Source organism: Anoplopoma fimbria, chromosome 6 (genome assembly GCF_027596085.1).
Source record: "Anoplopoma fimbria isolate UVic2021 breed Golden Eagle Sablefish chromosome 6, Afim_UVic_2022, whole genome shotgun sequence".
NCBI lineage: Eukaryota > Metazoa > Chordata > Actinopteri > Perciformes > Anoplopomatidae > Anoplopoma > Anoplopoma fimbria.
In genome coordinates this window covers 18,433,056-18,450,789 of record NC_072454.1, presented here as the reverse complement: position 1 = coordinate 18,450,789, position 17,734 = coordinate 18,433,056, and the positions used below count along the sequence as shown (strand labels likewise).

The 17,734-nt window shown below is 42.9% G+C and overlaps 1 protein-coding gene across 1 annotated transcript in view; it reads left to right on the top strand.

The window, feature by feature from the left end:
- Positions 1-17,734, top strand: part of lyst (lysosomal trafficking regulator) — a 55,144-nt gene that overhangs the window by 27,288 nt on the left and 10,122 nt on the right. The window contains 28 exon segments of the mRNA XM_054599729.1: positions 757-898; positions 2,975-3,186; positions 3,291-3,357; positions 3,731-3,840; positions 4,589-4,958; positions 5,053-5,209; positions 5,323-5,496; positions 5,597-5,757; positions 6,488-6,678; positions 7,249-7,494; positions 7,838-8,011; positions 8,762-8,911; positions 9,621-9,758; positions 9,847-10,045; positions 10,139-10,267; positions 10,673-11,297; positions 12,249-12,429; positions 12,895-13,064; positions 13,211-13,441; positions 13,613-13,779; positions 14,942-15,094; positions 15,243-15,404; positions 15,742-15,933; positions 16,036-16,247; positions 16,335-16,544; positions 16,996-17,172; positions 17,333-17,409; positions 17,520-17,708. Coding sequence (XP_054455704.1) covers positions 757-898; positions 2,975-3,186; positions 3,291-3,357; positions 3,731-3,840; positions 4,589-4,958; positions 5,053-5,209; positions 5,323-5,496; positions 5,597-5,757; positions 6,488-6,678; positions 7,249-7,494; positions 7,838-8,011; positions 8,762-8,911; positions 9,621-9,758; positions 9,847-10,045; positions 10,139-10,267; positions 10,673-11,297; positions 12,249-12,429; positions 12,895-13,064; positions 13,211-13,441; positions 13,613-13,779; positions 14,942-15,094; positions 15,243-15,404; positions 15,742-15,933; positions 16,036-16,247; positions 16,335-16,544; positions 16,996-17,172; positions 17,333-17,409; positions 17,520-17,708 — 5,366 coding nt within the window.

Genomic DNA, 17,734 nt, shown 5'->3' with positions numbered 1-17,734 from the left:
TTTCCTAAGAGCTTAGTTCTTTTTCACTGAGCCCAGCAGAGTGTGATGTTCACTTAACCATAACAAGTATGTGCTATGAAGCTCCAAGATTAGTCTTCCACCAAGAAGTTTGTCCACTGACGGACTATTCTTTGAAATGTTCACTTCACCCACAATTGAATATCAAAGCTGCCTCGTCTTATGCTGAAAGGAATAGTGGTGTGTATTACAGTAAGCCCCTTCTTTGAACTAGTAAAGGGTTTATAGTTCGACTGTTTACGTGAATGTGAATGTGTGTGTGTGTGTTGTAGTAAAGTGTGTGTGTTTATAGTTCGACTGTTTACGTGAATGTGAATGTGTGTGTGTGTGTGCTTGTGCGTGTGTGTGTGTGTATTTGTCTGTTTGCCTACGTGCACATATGATGACTGACTGTTCACGTCAAGGCACTGGTCTGTGTGAGAGCCCTGCAAATCAGCTGATATTTGTCTCATGACCCAAATCATGTACTTTTTTTCTTCCTCATAACTTGAAAACATTTTGTTGGCTATTTATTCGCTGTATTAGTGATTGGACCGCTGCTTGTCATGCTTAGTATATTTAAGCATAACACTGTTGGTCGAGGACATTTTTTTATAACCACATTGGTTAAGCTCTTGCAAAATATTTACCAACAGCTTGACCAGGCAGTGATCTTGTTATATTTCAGCTGTGAGGGATTGGAATTCATGCCTCCCCTTCCTCTTTCTTCCTCTTCCTCTCTTACTCTGTTTCTGTCAGAAGCTCCAGGTGGCTCCAGCAGGCGATCTGTCTGAGGAGGTGGACGAGGTGCAGAGCTGTGGCGTCAAGCCCCCGGGGGAGGAGGAGGGCTACGACGCTGACAGTGAAAGCAACCCTGAGGACATGGCCAAGCAGGAAGAGGGTAGGTCCACACTTGCTGCCAAACCACACACACAGACACACACACACACTCCTCCATAAGAATCCACAGCTACTTCACACACCTGACTGCTCCTTATGATTGTATCTTAGGCTGGTCAAACGTTACTTGTGTTGTTTGCTTTACTTTTAAGTCTTGCCCTGCAGATTCTTTTCACTGTTTTTACTTCCCTGGGATTATTTTAAGAACGCTTTAAATTGCTTTTTGTCAATGTACTCCATCTTCTGCAACATTTGTTTTTGTTAGTGATAAATGTCAACAGACTAATCTTGATGGATTGAGAGGTCACGTATTGGTCTCAACCTCTAAACCTGCTGATTCATGGCCTTGGGAAATCTTGTTTCTCCCACTATTGAATTGAACACTCAATGCATTTGTTGAATTATCATTCATTATTGCATTTCCTGGCATTTCCTGGAGGATATGGCATTTAACAGCATCAGGATTTTTAAGAAACTTGCAGGGTGAAACACACATCCTTTTTTTGGTTTGCCGTGGAGGATATTTCACAATAACAAGTGACTAGGTTTTATTGCGCACATATGAGATAGCAGAAACAGGCCTGAGCACTTCATTCCCTTCACAACAGCCTCTTGTGTTAGCTCTGTCTCTCCACTATGGTCTCACCGGTTAAGAACGTGGCCTCATTACAGCCTTTTTCATTTTTCATCCTCTTAGAATACAATCATTGTTTAATCTTTTACAACTGCAGGCAACTACACTCTGTGGCCCCATGAGCTGGATCTTGTGACTTCAAGTCCCCACCAAATGGAGACTTTAACTTCCTGGAAATTGTATTCGTCCAGGAAAACAGGGAAAGGGAGAATTAGCCGCCTTTTATGTGGATGTTTAATCAGTGCTGGTGGTGAAAGTTGTCCACCCAAGAAAAACATTTCCAAGTGCTTGCTATATTGACCAAGAAAGCTGATCTTTACTGCTGCGGAGCAGTTCAACCTGTGCCTACATGTACCAGGATGCATTGTGCGTGAGTGACCAGTTTGCTGCGTCTCATAAATATATAAAATAAATTCACAAAATGCCAATGAAGGAGATGTTCTTACATCTAAACAGAAAAATACACCATACACCTTCTGAATTCAAGTTCTTTTACACAAAACAGGCTTAATTTTTCTTTCTAACTAATCATAAAACACACTATATTCAAACTGAACAGATGCACAGATATCTCACTGAATGTATTAGTCCGTTAGTTTTGCCACAGCAACTCTGGTTTGGTCGAGTGACAAATACTCAAATTAACCCCAACCCCGGCATTAAGAGTCTGTTCTTCCTGTCATATCAAACAGCCTATCTCTCCTTATCATTGAACATCCTGGTTCAATTGGAAATACATCATGTAAAGGATGTAAAGCACTGCCAGCTAGTTGCTGTAGTCATAGACTAAATGAAATCAATTTATCCATTTAAAAATGCCATCCCAGATATTGTTTTTCTTTTAAAAAATAATGGTTGCCAGTGTGTTGTTTAGTAGAAGTGTGCTTTTGGAAAAAAGACACACAACAAGAGACAACTGTGACAATTAAATGCAAACTTTTTCCTGCAATTAAATTCGACCTCGGACCAAACACAAGCACACAAATCTTTTCACAAACTGATAATAAGGCATACCGAGATGGCAGTCTGCGTGTGCCTTTTAGTTCAATTTACTCACAGCAGTATACTTTATATCTGGATGTGTGACTGTCAGATGGAGGCAGACTGTGTAGCTGTGCATAGGGAGAGAGAGCAAGCTTCATTAATAAAAGGAGGTCCCAGAAGCTATGTGAGAGCCTACAAGGTTTGCTCTCCTGTAAATCATGAGGGGGACTCCTATGCTGCTCTGAGGCTGCTGAGCACAGGACTGAGGCTAATTCATTTTTATATGCTGCCTTCAAGATGGGAGGATGGAGCTGAAGCAAGGAAATTCCTGTGGTTTGTGAATATATTTAAGCAACATGGCGTGCAAGTCAGCGTGAAATTCACCATCTCTCCATGTCTGTGTGCAAGTCTCTTGTTGCGTCTCTGATCTTGCCCTGATGTGTGTGGTGGTTCTCTTAGGAGTGAAGATGGAGACTGCTGTGCTGCATGAGTTTATGGCGGTGGGTGACGGGCCCAGAGGTGGCCTGCTGCTCTTCCCGGAGATCTGCACGATGGAGCTGAAGCTGCTGGCCACCGGCTCCCCAGACCTGGAGGTTCTGAGCCATGTGTTTCACAGCCTGCTGGGTGTGGTGCAGGCCAACCCCCGCAATGCAGCGCTGCTCTACGACCAGGTCAGACTGGCCGCTTCTTCTTCTTTGTACTTCTCCTAACCGCCTCAGCAGTCTGTCTTTTCCATGCTCGTCTGTGCTCTGACCCCTTGTTCTGTTCCTCACAGGGAGGAGTCAAAACCATCCTGTCTGGCTTTCACAACATCCTCAGCCAAACAGACCCCTCCTTTACAGGTTTGTTATGTCTTCTGGCTTAATTTTATCTTATACGACAGTGTAGGATATTATTCATTTGTGACATCTTGCTGTTTATTTGTTTTTTTTACTGGCTGTTGACATTTTGACTGGGTCCCTCAGGGTTCAAATGTCAGACTCAATCTGAATAATGTCAGTAACGTTTGAGAAAATCAACTCCCATTTGAATTTATACAGAGAATTTATGTTTATCTTATTTGGTATTGTAAGATATTGTCATATGTCTGTGGCCTTCTTGTTTTATATTTTTAGGCAGCGATGCTGTTTTGTGGTTTTGACTGAGGTGTTCTGGTGAATGCCCAAGTGAATGAAAACTGTTTACGTAATCTGCTCTTCATTGGTCTACATTCAGATTGCCAGACTGTGCTAGTGGAGCTGCTGGTTGCCATGGTGAGCCAGCGAATCACAGCGGAGGAACTGGCTCTATTGATTCGCCTCTTTCTGGAGAAGACCCCACCTACTGTAAATAGCAAACTCTATCAGTCACTCAGCAATTCACTGTTAGCTTACGTTCATGGTGTTGACACTGATAGCTTATGATCACACTGTACATACATTCCATTTTTCATCAGGAACAAGAACTTCTTCATACAACACCCTTCCTCTCACACTCTTTTCTCACTTCCTGGTTCTTTAACACTCATCAACACATAGTGCTCCCTTGGGCCCAATTCATTCTATATACAATAAACACCAACGTGTGCAGAACAGATGTGAGGCTACAACATATTATCACGTCGCTGTCTGTGTTTAATTGGAATCCGGCAGCAGACATCATTAATAACCTGTCTTTGAGCAGTAAGTTCCCAAAAGGGAAGAGAGAGGTTTATTTTTAACCATGTGAACATAATGACATGTGACCTTTGTTTTCCCTGTATGAAAATGAGACATATCAGTGACTACAGTTGCCACTTATGATTCTTTTTACTCTTTTGTACTGCTTCACAGGATATTCTATTTTAAAAAGTGTGTTTTGCTGCATGCTATCAAGACTCTCAGGGTGAGAGGTTTAATATGGAGCTATTTTAGATGGATCACACTGTTAAAGCAAATAAACTGCTTAGTAACCTGTGTATCTGTTTTTTTTCCTTATTTGCTTCACTTAATTTACGGATTAAAAAAAGAGTGAGCACAAATCCATCTAGTGTTTGTATTATCAAATCTAAAATGATGGACTGTCCTCTCTCCCCATTTACTTTGTTACCTGCAGGAGATTTTGCTAAAAGGCATCCAACAAATCGTTGAAGCCAACGTGAATATAGAACCTCTTCACTTCCTGTCCTTTCCGATAATCCTTGGGGCATCGACACCAGGAGGGGTGACCACTGGCTCCAGACAAAACGGGGCTGCCGGAGGGAAAAGTGTTGGTTTGCTCTGGAAGGGCAAACTTTCTCCTGGGCGCAGGGAGGGTGATACCGAGGACAGACCAAGCCACCTCCGTTCCTCTCCCTGGCACATTGCTCCCCTCCACTTGCCCCTCATAGGGCAGAATTGCTGGCCCCACATGGCTAGCGGCTTCAGTGCTTCTATGTGGCTGAGAGTGGCAGAGCAGGAGGAGAAGGAAGGGGACAAAGACAAGGGTGAGACACAGATCCTTCCCCTAGACATTTTTGTGCCTGAAGTCTATAAATGAATTAACTTTTTTTGAGATTCTTTCATCATTGTTTTTTCCAGAGGAGAGCAAGGTTCTTGCAGCTGAGTCCCACAAAGGCTCCTCTCAGGGTGGGACAAGATTAGTAGAGGAAGGTCTCATTCATATTCTGTCAATGGGCTCCAAGGCACTGATGCTTCAAGTGTGGGCAGACTTCTCTACAGGTTCTCTTACATTCAGGTGAGCTCTAGCATAGACTGCAGTCTCAAAGATTAGTGTGAAGAATGGGCTACTATTTCTCAAGTATTTGCAGTTTATGGACCTTGAAGTGCTGTAATGTGCTGTTCCCCCAGGATTTGTATAGACCCAAACGATGAGTTAAAAGCAGGGCTGCTGGCGCAGGCAGACTCTGGTGAGGAACTACTCAGAGCGGGGCAGTGGCAGCACCTCGGCCTCACTTACACCCAGCAGCCAGAGGGCAAGAAGAACATCCATGGCCGTGTGGTTGTCTGGGTGTGCGGCATCAGGTGAGAATGTGTAATAGCAAGAGTAAGACTATGGCAGTTTAGTTTAATATCTGGTTAATAAGTGACCATTAAACTGAATTCATCATGCTCTCTGTTTCAGGAAATGTGAGGTGTCTTTGGACTATACCCTTCCAAGAAAGTCCAGTTTATCATCTGACAGCAACAAAACCTTCTGCATGTTGGCCCACTGCACGCCGTCCTCTGAGGATCTGTTGATGCAAAATGGATGCTGGAGCATGGGCACTGTGCTTCTCTTCAATGGTACGACCTCCTTTCTTCTTTATCTAACTGGAATCACGTGTCTATAGACTCTTAGACACTTAATCCGAGACAGTCACTCATCATCTTTCTGCATTCATATGTGATAATCGTTTATACAATTTGATCTGTTCCACCTCAGTGCTGCTCCCTGGTGGTACATTACACTACCAACTTCTCTCTCATAAGCAGCATGTACTGTACATAAATGTACAGTATTTTTCGGTGCAGTTATATTTTAAAAGCGTAACTGGTCTAGTAGCTGTAAAAAGCTGTTGCTGGTATGATATGTTGCGTGCCGTAAATTCTCAGCATTCTCGCGGGAGGCTAACTGAATACTTCTCTTGTTGCCTCTAATTGGCTGTGAATGGCTTGCCTCGCTGCGATCCCAGCCTGTGAACATAACTGATGTCTTTCCGCAAGCTTAGCCTCTCTGCTGTCGTAGGTAGCAGTTTCTTCTTGGAAATAAGGACTGTGGGATTCATCAAAGTTTTATGAAAACAAGAAATAAAACATCACGGTGTACCATGGCTTTTTAAAGGTCTTGCTTTGTGTCACAATATATGTTATTACTGCATTGGTTATTGATGGAATGGTATGAATCATTTACTCATGGCGTTGATTTTCAATGTTGGATTTCTCACATTTCTGTTTCGTAATAACAGACATTTGCAGTGTTTGCCTCATAAGGAGAGTACTTGTAATTGTAACTCTATTTGCCTCCATATTTCAGGATCTAGAATAGGATCTGAGGAGGCCCTGTACCTTTACACCAGCGGGCCTGACCTCAGCTCTATCATGCCCTGCAAGTATGGCAAGCCCAGTGGGACAGTCTCTAAGTTTGTCACTCTGGAAGGCCTGAAGTGTGAGGATGTACGGGAGCTTCTTATGAAAAATAAGGACGTGGACACATCAGCTTTGGTTGTAAGTCTTTGTTTATGTGAAGCCTTCACTCAACATCCAAATCACAACACAAAAACATCCAAGTGTTTTATTGTCACTGTTGTCATTGTGCTCTGTAAGCATAGCAAATCCCTCCTATATCTCATTTATTGTTTCATTTCACGGTGTATGAATTGTGGGCTCTTCCAATTAAGTGTCCTAAATGATCCACGGTAGGAAGCTGTTTTTCCCCAATGGAAAAAGCTATTAAATTTAAGCAGCTTTTTTTAGACTGAAAATAGTTTTTCTCCCATTAATGCTAATGCCGTTGTTGATAATAACTCTGCTGATTTAAAATAAGGGAGTAAGACAAGAAGAATAAATTATTTCCACTCGATATCCTAATAATTTATGTTGTGTTTTAAACAAGTCTAACCAAGGTCCAAATCCATGCTAGAAATTGTAGCCCTAAGCTAGCTAGCCTCCTTGCTTGGGTCTAATTGAATTTCAACAAGATTTACTAATGTAAATACCTCAAGCTTGATAATTAAAAGTTACAGGATGAAAGTTTTACCTGAAAATAATGATTGCGTGGATTGTGTTCCTGTATAGGAGAACTTGGCAGTAGTGTATGCTCCCAGCAGTCCTAGAGTCTACATCATCTATGAGCCTGTAATCAGACTTAAGGGTCAGGCCAAGACAGTGGTCACCCAGCGGCCCTTCAGCTCCAAGGAGGTGCAGAGTGTTTCCCTGGAGCCGAACTTTCTCAGAGCTTTTCTCCCCACTGAAACACATGGCCTGCAGAGCGTCCTGCACAAGATCGGTGGAACAGGAAATTTTGTTTTCCTCTTCGCACAGGTAAGACGGTCTATGAAATACCTCATGTTTGAACTAATAAGCTACATCACTCATCTGATTCTGATAATGTGACCTGATTAATTATGTCAGTTATGTGTAGGATAAAGAAATTCATATTAGTTTTGTTGCACTTGTTACTTCTTGCCAGTAGGGATCATAGATTAATGTAACTTTTTCAGACAGAGTTTGATATAAAGCTTGTGTGTGCTTTTTTGAGAACACAGTAACAGTAGCAGGAATAGTGTGAAATAATATTTTAGAACTCCATCTTCAGGCCTGCAAAAATTATATTCTGTATCCTTTTGTTCTTTTTTCCCCTCATCTCTGGGTCTGCGGTGTCCAGACAGTGGAGCTGAGTGACTGTGAGAAGACCCAGGCTCTGGCCCTGCAGGTGCTGCTGTCTTTGTCCAAGTTTAACCAACACCGCATCCATGAAATGGACTGTTACCATGGTTACTCTATGATCCACCAGGTCCTCATCAAGTCCAAATGCTTCGTGGGATATCATATGCTCAAAGTGAGTCACACACCGTGAACTCTTTGCTTTCTCCAGCACCCACAACCTCTGCTGATCTGTGCAGTAAAACATATGCATCACCAGCGCTTGTTTTCTTTGTTTTTTGTACCATGGATCTGATCCAGCCTGCCACACTGGTGCCTCTCTGAGCCGGTGTTGGTGACCCTGTTGTTACTTGACCCTCTGGCTGTGTCTGTAATTGAGCTGTGTGATGGCTGAGCACTGAAATGGAGTCTGTCTGACTTGATGAAACACTGAGCTCCTGCAGAGTCACACAGCATCTCTGATTGCCTTTGTCACTTTAGGCTTCCACACACAGTATTTTAAAGCATAGAACAGCACTGATTAGTGATATTAAACACCCATAATCATTATCATAAAAGGAACATGCTGTGTAACAGTTGTTGGATTTTGTTTCTTTTCTATTTCTGCTGCAAAAAGACTGCCAACTTCTATCGTAGGTCATTTGACCCACCAAAGGACTGTAAGATTTAAAACCACTGCAAGTTAAGCTGGTCAAATGATAGACGTTGATCAATACAGACGGGGCTGCTCAGGGAGCAAATGGCAGTGATTAGCACTCCAAAAATGTTCATGGAAAATGTATTGAGTCTCTGAGATTCTGTTGTTTATTTAAAGATGATGATTATCAATATGTTGAGGTGTGTGTTGGATGAGAGTGACCAGCACTTTATTCTAGCGACACTGTATGCATGTTTCTGATGTGTTGGCCATATTCTGTCCTTGTAGACGTTACTAGATGGATGTTTCAGTGCACCCATCCTCATCCTGGGGGACGATGGTCAGTTCCGTTTGGACACTGAGTCCATCGCTGTGGTGCAGGATATCAGACTGCTCTCAGACATCCTGTTGGACTGGAAGATCTGGGCCAAGGCTGAGGTAAACTCATACATTACGGGATCAATTATATTTCCATTAAGACAGGAGACATAACACAATGTCTAAAAAAATAACACAAAACATGATAGAATATAAATACATTACGCACACAAAGACAAGCAGTTATGATTCCAACTACGTAATTAATAAACATTTTTATTTTCTAAATCTTTTATTTTGCTGAAATGTGAAGTAAAACTACAGTGAGGATAAACTGATACCCTAGATGAGCTACATTTACAAGACGTTTTAGTTTGTATTCCTCATCAAACTTAAAGTAAGAAGAAAAGTAAGAAAAATGGTTAATGCTAAATAGCTTGACTGAATCTGCACATTTCTAGTTTCCCAAGGTCTTTTAATTTATTAACATCCATTCCTGATGAGGGGAAGAAAGCTCAAAGCGTCATCATCTAATAATGAGCTGGTAATAAATTCATACACCTCAGGAGCAACGAATTTTACCATGTTTTCAAAAACCACCCAGGATTTTGAAGGAATAAAAAGGTTTAAGCAATTTATCATCCAGAATTTATTTCCAGACAAACCTAAAAGTTTGGGGAGGAAACACGGACCGACTGCTAATCATACAGCCAAATAAACGCTGATAAAATTAAAGAAGCCAAAAGCATAATGGTACTCTAAACCTGACTGTATAGGTGATGAAGATCCAGTTAATGAGTCATTCACTGTCTGTGTTGTTTTCTGTCAGTGTGGAGTTTGGGAAACACTACTCGCTGCCTTAGAGATCCTCATCAGAGTGCACCACCCTTATCAGGTCTTCAACATCCGTCAGCTCCTCAAGGCTGAGGTAGTGCACCGCTTCCTGCTCACCTGCCAGGTGTTACAGGTAGGTCGCGGTCATAAAGGTGCTGTAAAAACACCTGTTATCTCTTCAGAGACTATTTCTGTACTAACAACATTATGTTTGCCTCAAGGAGCATCGGGATGAGCATCTGACTGCCATCCCACAGGAAGTCTGTCTGTCATTCGTCAAAATCATCCAGGAGGTTCTCGGGTCACCCCCGGACATGGACCTGCTAAAACTGATCTACAACTTCCTGCTGGCTGTTCACCCACCTACCAACACCTACGTCTGCCACACTCCATCCAGCTTCTACTTCTCACTACACATAGGTGAGGAGGCAGTGCAGTTGAAAGCAGCACCTCTGTATCAAAGCGCAATTAATTAAATGCACTGAGCTCTTTGGATGTTTTCTTATTTGTCAGATGGGAAGCTGTACCAGGAGAAGGTGCAGTCCATTATGTATCTGAGACACTCCAACAGTGGAGGAAAGTCTGCCAGCAGCTCTGTGATGTCACTCTCCCCAACTGTCTTCTCTGATGCTCCCCATGAAGGTACAGCTGTTTCAACTAAATTACACCAACCTTAAAGCGCTCCAAGGCATCCAAAGCTGTGAAGATTGATTAAATACAAACCTTCAGTGTCTGACTGTGAAATTAGATTATAAAAAGGAAGATAAGCAGTGCTTTTGTGAGTGTATGTGCCCCAACCAAAGAAACAAAGTTTTTAACATGTCTAAAGCTGTGATTACAGTCACCAGAGTTTTATTTAAAGTAACTAATTCAAACAAAAAAAGATGATGCATGAACATTAGATTATTATGTGTGCAAGTCTAAAAATTACGATTTGCTCTGCAAGTGTTGTACAGTGCGTCAGTATGTAAATAAGGCCCTTTGCAGCCTTCAGTTATAAAGTCTGATTATTTATTATGTGCTGAATCATTTTGTTCTCTTTTCCAGGCCATCTCCACGCTCCTTCCCCTGAACATGGAGGTGATAACCAGTTGTTACGCCCTCCTAGTCTGGCACCATCTCCTTACTCCTCCCCTCTACTGACGCCTCGACTCGGACACGGTATCTCAAATGAGGCAGGTGAAGGTGACGGGGTCTCCCTCTCCACTCAGCAGGCTCTTGGCAGCACAGAGACACTCAAGAAGGGCGGAGGTGACGAGCAGCTTTTGAGCAGCTGTGAATCAGCCAAGACAATCTGTGAGTCTAAGGACATAGGTGAGGGAGGAGCCATGCGCACTCCCTCCATCAGTGTGGAGGAGGAGCGGGACGAGGCGGCAGAGGTGGACAGCCTAGCAGAGGGCAGCGTTGGGGTGGCAGAGTCCGAGGACAGGTTCGACTGGGCCAGTGACGAGGCGCCGCGCCGTCCTGACAGCCTGAAAGGCATCCAATCTTTCCAGAGGAGCCACAGCAACCTGGCCAGTCTGGGCCTGGCCTTCCCAGCTCCAAATGGCTCGTTGGCAATCGGCCGCTGGCCCAATTCGGCTGACCGAGGCTCCATGCCTGAAGACTGGGAGAGCTACACCTACTCTCCTGGCTACGAGAGATCGCACAGCAAGACAGAGTCCAATGACAGGTATGCTGCCATAGCACCCTTTGGTCAAGGCATGCTTGTTTGAGTGTCCCATACCGTATTAAAAATACTCTCAGGGTGTTTTTACTGAATGCTCAGTATCATTACAAATTATACTTTTGATTAAGTCAACAAATACCAACATTTTGCCAATCTTTAAATGATTAATGGAGAACACTGACAGTCTCTTTCAACATTTGTCCTAATTGCAGGTCCATGTGGGTTTTTGATCTGGTACATAACTCCAAAAAAGATAACTACATGGACCATTGTGCTCAATAAAGTGGAGCTGTGCAGATTTTTGCATTATCTAAACACAGCATTTGGTTATGGAAATAATCCTCCAGCTTTGAAAATATTTTGTACTGCAGTGACAGTTTCAGTTTATTTCTACCTGCCAGCCAGCGGGTGGCTCAAGCTGATAGGGAATACAAAAAAAAGATTTATTTCTTGTCCTGTTTTCTCACCAAAGTCACCTTTGTCTTTTTATTAGACACAAAGTGGGCTGTTGTTGATGCATTTCAAGCTATACACGAATCATTCTATAAAAGAATGGCTTAAATCCAAAATTTAGGAAGGGCTTTTTTTTATATTCTGATGCTTTAACTATTCTGACAGTTTTAATGAAAATAGATAAGTTCAACAATGTCTCTTTACTGATGAGATCAACAGGTTTTTGTGTGTTCATTGACAAATAGCTTCTTCTCTGACTGATGTAAGTTTTACATCACCAGTGTTATTTTAACAGAAATGTGTCTGGTGCCATTATATTGATAACCACATTGCTTTATACATTAATGCATTAATTAATGTGTACGCATACATGGCCAATAAAGCTGATTCTGATTCTGAGTTATATATTAAATATATAACAAATTCACATGCTTTTTAACCTAAAATGATATCAGCATTAACATGTAATTTGTGCACTGAACTCTAAGCTGTGTTTCTCAGGTCCAGCACTGAGGACTGCCTGGTGCTGATCTGCTGTGGACTCTATGATCTTCTGAGAGGCATCTTGCTGCTGTTGCCTGACCTCATGCTTGAGGAGGTGATGGACAAACTCATCCAACCAGAGGCCCTCATTGTCCTGGTCAACCACTCTTCGCCTCTCATCCAACAAGGTGTCATGAAGGTTGGTTCAGTTTAATCTTTGATGAGCGTTGAATACTGAGATGTAGGTGGATCTGATTTAGCTCCAGGAGTCAAAATTCTACTGCACTTCTGATGCTGGTAGATAACATAGTATCTCCCAATCACAATGATTTCACTATTCACCATTCCTAAAAGTCACATTGACACATTTGTTTTACATCTTAGAGGATCTTTAAATGCACTGGTAGTTAGATTTTGTGACATTTTTTTACAGAGCCAAGTCTCTGTTTCCCCTTGTTTTCTTTATGCTAAGCTAAGATAACTGCTGCCTGTATTTATCATACAGATATGAGAGTGGTATCAATCTTCAATAAATGCTTGTGCTAAACATTTGATTTAGAGAAAATATTTTACCCTGAAATCTTAAATTTGTGTTTTAGCAACACTATATTGCAAGTATAGGGACTTAACCTTTATGTCATATTATTCTGCCCCTCTCTCCTAGCTGCTGGATGCATATTTCAGCAGAGCCCAAAAGGAGCAAAAGGAGAAATTTCTGAAGAACCACGGCTTCTCGCTGCTGGCCAACCAGCTGTACATCCACCAGGGCAGCCAGGGGCTCCTTGAATGCTTCTTGGAGATGCTGTTCGGACGGCCGGTGGGCCTGGAGGAAGAGTGAGTCCGGGGACAATGTGCAGTTCAAGCCATATCATCCAGTGCACCATAGGCTGAGTGTTTTATCTCAGGATACTATGCATAGGATTGTCTACAGTACTAATCTGGTTTTTGAAATTACTTTTTTCTTCTGTAATTCTTTCCAGTCTGGACCTGGAGGAAATGGAAAATATCTCACCTTTCAGAAGGCGCTGTATCATCCCAGTGTTGGGTCTTATTGAGAACTCCCTGTATGAGAACTCCTTGGTGCACAACATCCTGTGTATGCTGCTGCAGCTCCTCAACGCCTGCCCAAAGCTGGCAGACATCCTGCTGGACCACGGGCTGCTCTACGTCCTCTTCAACACCCTCTCCACCCTCAATGGCATGGAGAACGGGTACGGCTGCCAGAACAGAGGACTGTTCATTCAAACGCCTCCATGGATTCAAGGCTTTTGTCTTGAGCCATGAATTGAATCAATAATCCTCTCACTGTTCATTGATCTGACGTATATGAGTGGTGGACTCACTCTGTGTGCTATATATTTTCTCGCTTTTTTCCTCTACAGAATTCCCCTGAATGACTACAAGCTCCTGGTGTGTGACATCCAGCAGCTGTTGGTAGCTGTGACGATCCACTCCTGCAGCTCTTCAGGGTCCCAGTACTTCCGCATCATTGAAGACCTCATTACCTTGCTGGGTTTCATGCAGACCAGCAAGATGCGTCGCACACAGGGTGAGGGCTGGATTTCTAAAACTCAATACATATGCAAAATACATCAGTGTTGTCATCTACTATGCTCTGCAGTTCTGGGTGATATCAAGCTATCAATGTCTGCTGGAGAAAGAAAATTCATTATCTACAACTGCAGAGTGGAAACTCATTTGAGAAAAAAAATATAGTTTGACAAATATCTCACATCTCCATCTTCCCACTAAATCATTTTTTATCTAATGTTTCCATAAATTTGCTCTCCAAAACGTATCTCTCCCATCTCTTCCCCATTAGAACTTATTGCTTTTGTGATATAATCATTTGGTGATCACAGAAACAATACAAAGGCATTCGGGCTCTGTAGATGGCACACTTTTTTGGTTGTTAGTCATTTAGTAATTATACTTGACTGTATTATTGCCTGCCCTCATTGGGCCAACTTAATGAATGTTACCAGTTCGTGAGGAGGTGCGTGTTGTGACATTTGATCATTAGCATAATCAACTACCCAAAACTGTTACGTAAGGCTACCTTTTCCGCTCTGTTTGTGGGAAAGTTTCTGTGATAAAAATGTTACCTATGCTTAAAAATAATGTAAAATCAGTTGATTAAAACATAACACATTTAGCAGTGTCTGGAGTCACAGTAAGGTAGCTGAAAAATTTGAAAATATTACCACAGCTGTCCACCCTGTGTCATAGCTAAACTGTACAGAGACATGAATAAAAAAGAATGATCTGAAATGAAGTTTGAACCTCTTGTCTATCAATGATGGACATCTCACTGATGCGGTGAACAGAATATTTACTTTGCCATGACCCACGTTTTTTTATATACATTTTTTATTCTTTGGATTTGACTAAAATCTTTAAATTCTAAATTAATTCAGATTAAAGCAGAAGCAGCAGAAGTGGGTTTTTATTGTCTTGATAAATTGAGAAAGATAGACTTTCTGTACATGAATAGTACGACAGGCCTGGACCTCTTGTGAATCATGTTCGTACGTAAGAGAAGTACAGTAAGATTGATGAATGCCACAAGTTCCCTTAAATCACTTTTAAGTACCACAAATCAATATGTATGTGTGATTCTTACATGAAGCTCTTCGTCAGTTGCTCTTGACGTGCGTCAGGTAAACTTCGAACATGACAAGGTTCATTGTTTCTTACTGTTTTTTCCTCAGAGATGGCTGTGGCTTTGCAGTTCCGCGTCCTTCAGTCAGCGATTGAGTTCATAAAGACAACAGCCAATCAGGAACCTCAGAAGCTGAGCAGCTCTGTTAATACACCGAGCTCTCCACATCATGCCATCTATCAGAAGCGCAAGAGCATTGCGGGTGAGTGTTTCATACTGATGCAACAATAGAAATCTGGAGTGTGGTTTTCCTGTGACGAGTTAGAGTTGACCATCATGTGTTTCGAGGCATTTCACTTGTCCATCCTCACCTGTCTGTTTGTTGATCCTCTCCTCGTCCTGATCTGAAGGTTCCATTGCCATGAAAGACTCGATTATTCCCCGCATCCCCAGACAGCACTACTGCTCCTATGGGCAGATACCCCTCTCCCCTCCCTTCAGCTTCCTGTCCCAGGACTCCCCCCTCCCCTCCCCCACTGGAGCTCCATCCTACATGCTCCACTGTGACGCAGGTAGCTCGGACTGTAGTCCGCAGCGGAGATCATCCTCCACTGTCATGGAGCATGTCTCCTGTTTTCGTGTGAACTCACCCTTTGCCCTGCACTCACCTCTGGTTTTAATTTGCCCAGTACCCCCGTGCGCTACTGGTGCCTTTGTGTGTGCATGATTGAATGCTTAACAAAATCAGTTTTAAGCATTACAGCACAGATGCCACTTTGATTAGTGAATTGTTAGAATCTCGTCTGTGTTCAATGATTTCTGGGATATTTGCAACACCCTGCTCTGAACTTGAAAGGAACTTGTAATATGCTAATACTTACAAAAAGCCTCCATCATGTGTGCTGGTAGGGCGGCGCCGGTTCTCTCTGGCCCAGACTGACTCTCTCCTGATGCGGATGCGCTCCGTAGCCAGCGATGAGCTCAACCAGATGATGCAGAGGAGGATGAGCCAGGAGAACCCCATTCGTGCCAGCGAGACTGAGTTCGTCCAGCGTCTGCAGAGGCTTGTGGTTCTTGCTGTTAACAGACTCATTTACCACGGTAAAAAACTCCTCCCACTTATCTATTCTAATATTTTCTCCTTTACCTCATGAGCGTAAACTGAACTTGCTGTCTAACACCGGGTCTGTTCTCCCATTACAGATGTAAGTCAGGACCTATTTGACCTGCTAAATATTCCCGACTCTCCAGACCAACCGTTTTTAACGCCAGATCCAGGTGATCAGCCACAAGATGAGAGTAGCTCCGCCTCTGTCCCACACTCTCCCATTCCCTTCACCCTTCCACCGGCCAGCAAGAAGAGCTTTCAGAAAGACATCCTCAAACTCATGATGGACGGGATTAAAATCAGCCTGGTATGACCACACTGAGAACCCTTTTTTAGCTGTAAAGTGTTAATTGCTTTATTGTGAGACCTTGTGTTGATGGTTGTGATCTCACAGGGCAGCTCGGGTCGAGGAGGAGCCCCACATCAGCAGTGGCGAAGGATCCTATGGTCGTGTCGGGACACTTTTCGGGTCCAAATCGGACGCCTTCTTGTGCACACACTCAGCCCTGCACTTCCCCTCTCTGACAGGAAGGAGTCGCTGGAGTTTGTTTTTGATCCCAGACATTTGGATATCCTCAAGGAGAGCCTCAGCCCGGGTCTAGAGGTGAGTGTGAAGGAAATGCTTCATTAAATGTATCAATTCTATCACTAGTCTATTTGTCACGTAAATTTTTGCTTTTGCTCACTGCCAAGTATTGGAACCCAAAATGATATTTATCTGGTCATTTATACCTTCCCAGTGCAGACATTGTGATGGGTTCAGGAGGAAGTGTGAGAGTTCAGTATATTAGCTTTGCTTGTCATTTCCACTCCTACATAGACGTTTTCCAGGAGCTGTCAGGCTTTGGCTCTAAAATAACTCTGATTGATGTTTTCATGCTGTTCAGCAACCCCCTTGCATCGCCATTGGGAGTCTTTCACTTGTCCTCCTCTCAGGCTTTACGGAGGATCAACTAGCTGGACAAGGCTTGTTTCCTGTCCATCACTGAATGCGTTCTGCTTCAGACACAAACTAAAATTGTATCTGTGTTATTTTCTCTCTCTCTGTCTTTCAGCATGGACCAAAGTTGTCACTGTACCTGTATGAGATGCTGCACGATTACAAGGACAGCCTCACCAAAGACGAGCAGAACGCCATTGGTGTCTTCATGACCTCGCTCAAGCTTTGTGGCCATCGCTGCATCCCACCCAACACTCCACACAAACAAGACTTGCTCAAGGCCATAAAAGAGGTAAAGTCCCACAAAGACAAACATTCGTTGTTAACAGTTTTCTAAGCCATATAACTATTACTTTTGTGCAGGTGGAAAAGCTTGGTTGTCCATGAAGTGCAGCTTGTCAGGTTTCTTTTTAGCCAAAAAGCATCTCTCTTACTTCATTTTATTCATACAGGAAAAATTCAAGTATGAAGCAGAAGAGAAAACAAGCAAAGTGGCATGGGAAAAGAAAACTACCAACACTCAGAGGAAGTGAGTAGAGGCTGTTTTTCCTGATGTGAGATTGATGTTCAGTACAAGAAAATATTGGTTAGAATAATGTCACACTTCTATTCACTCCATTCTTTCTTATTTCTCTGCAGTCTTATCCAAAGGCTGGATGGAAAGTCCAAGGACATTTCAAAGATTGCAGCTGACATCACTCAGAATGTGTCTCTGCGACAAGGCATGGAGAGAAAGAAAGTCATTCAGCACATCAGGGGACTCTATAAGACGGACCTCAGCGCTAGTAGACACTGGCAGGAGCTGGTGCAGCAACTCACGCATGACCGGTAGGCATCCACGTGTATCTCTCACA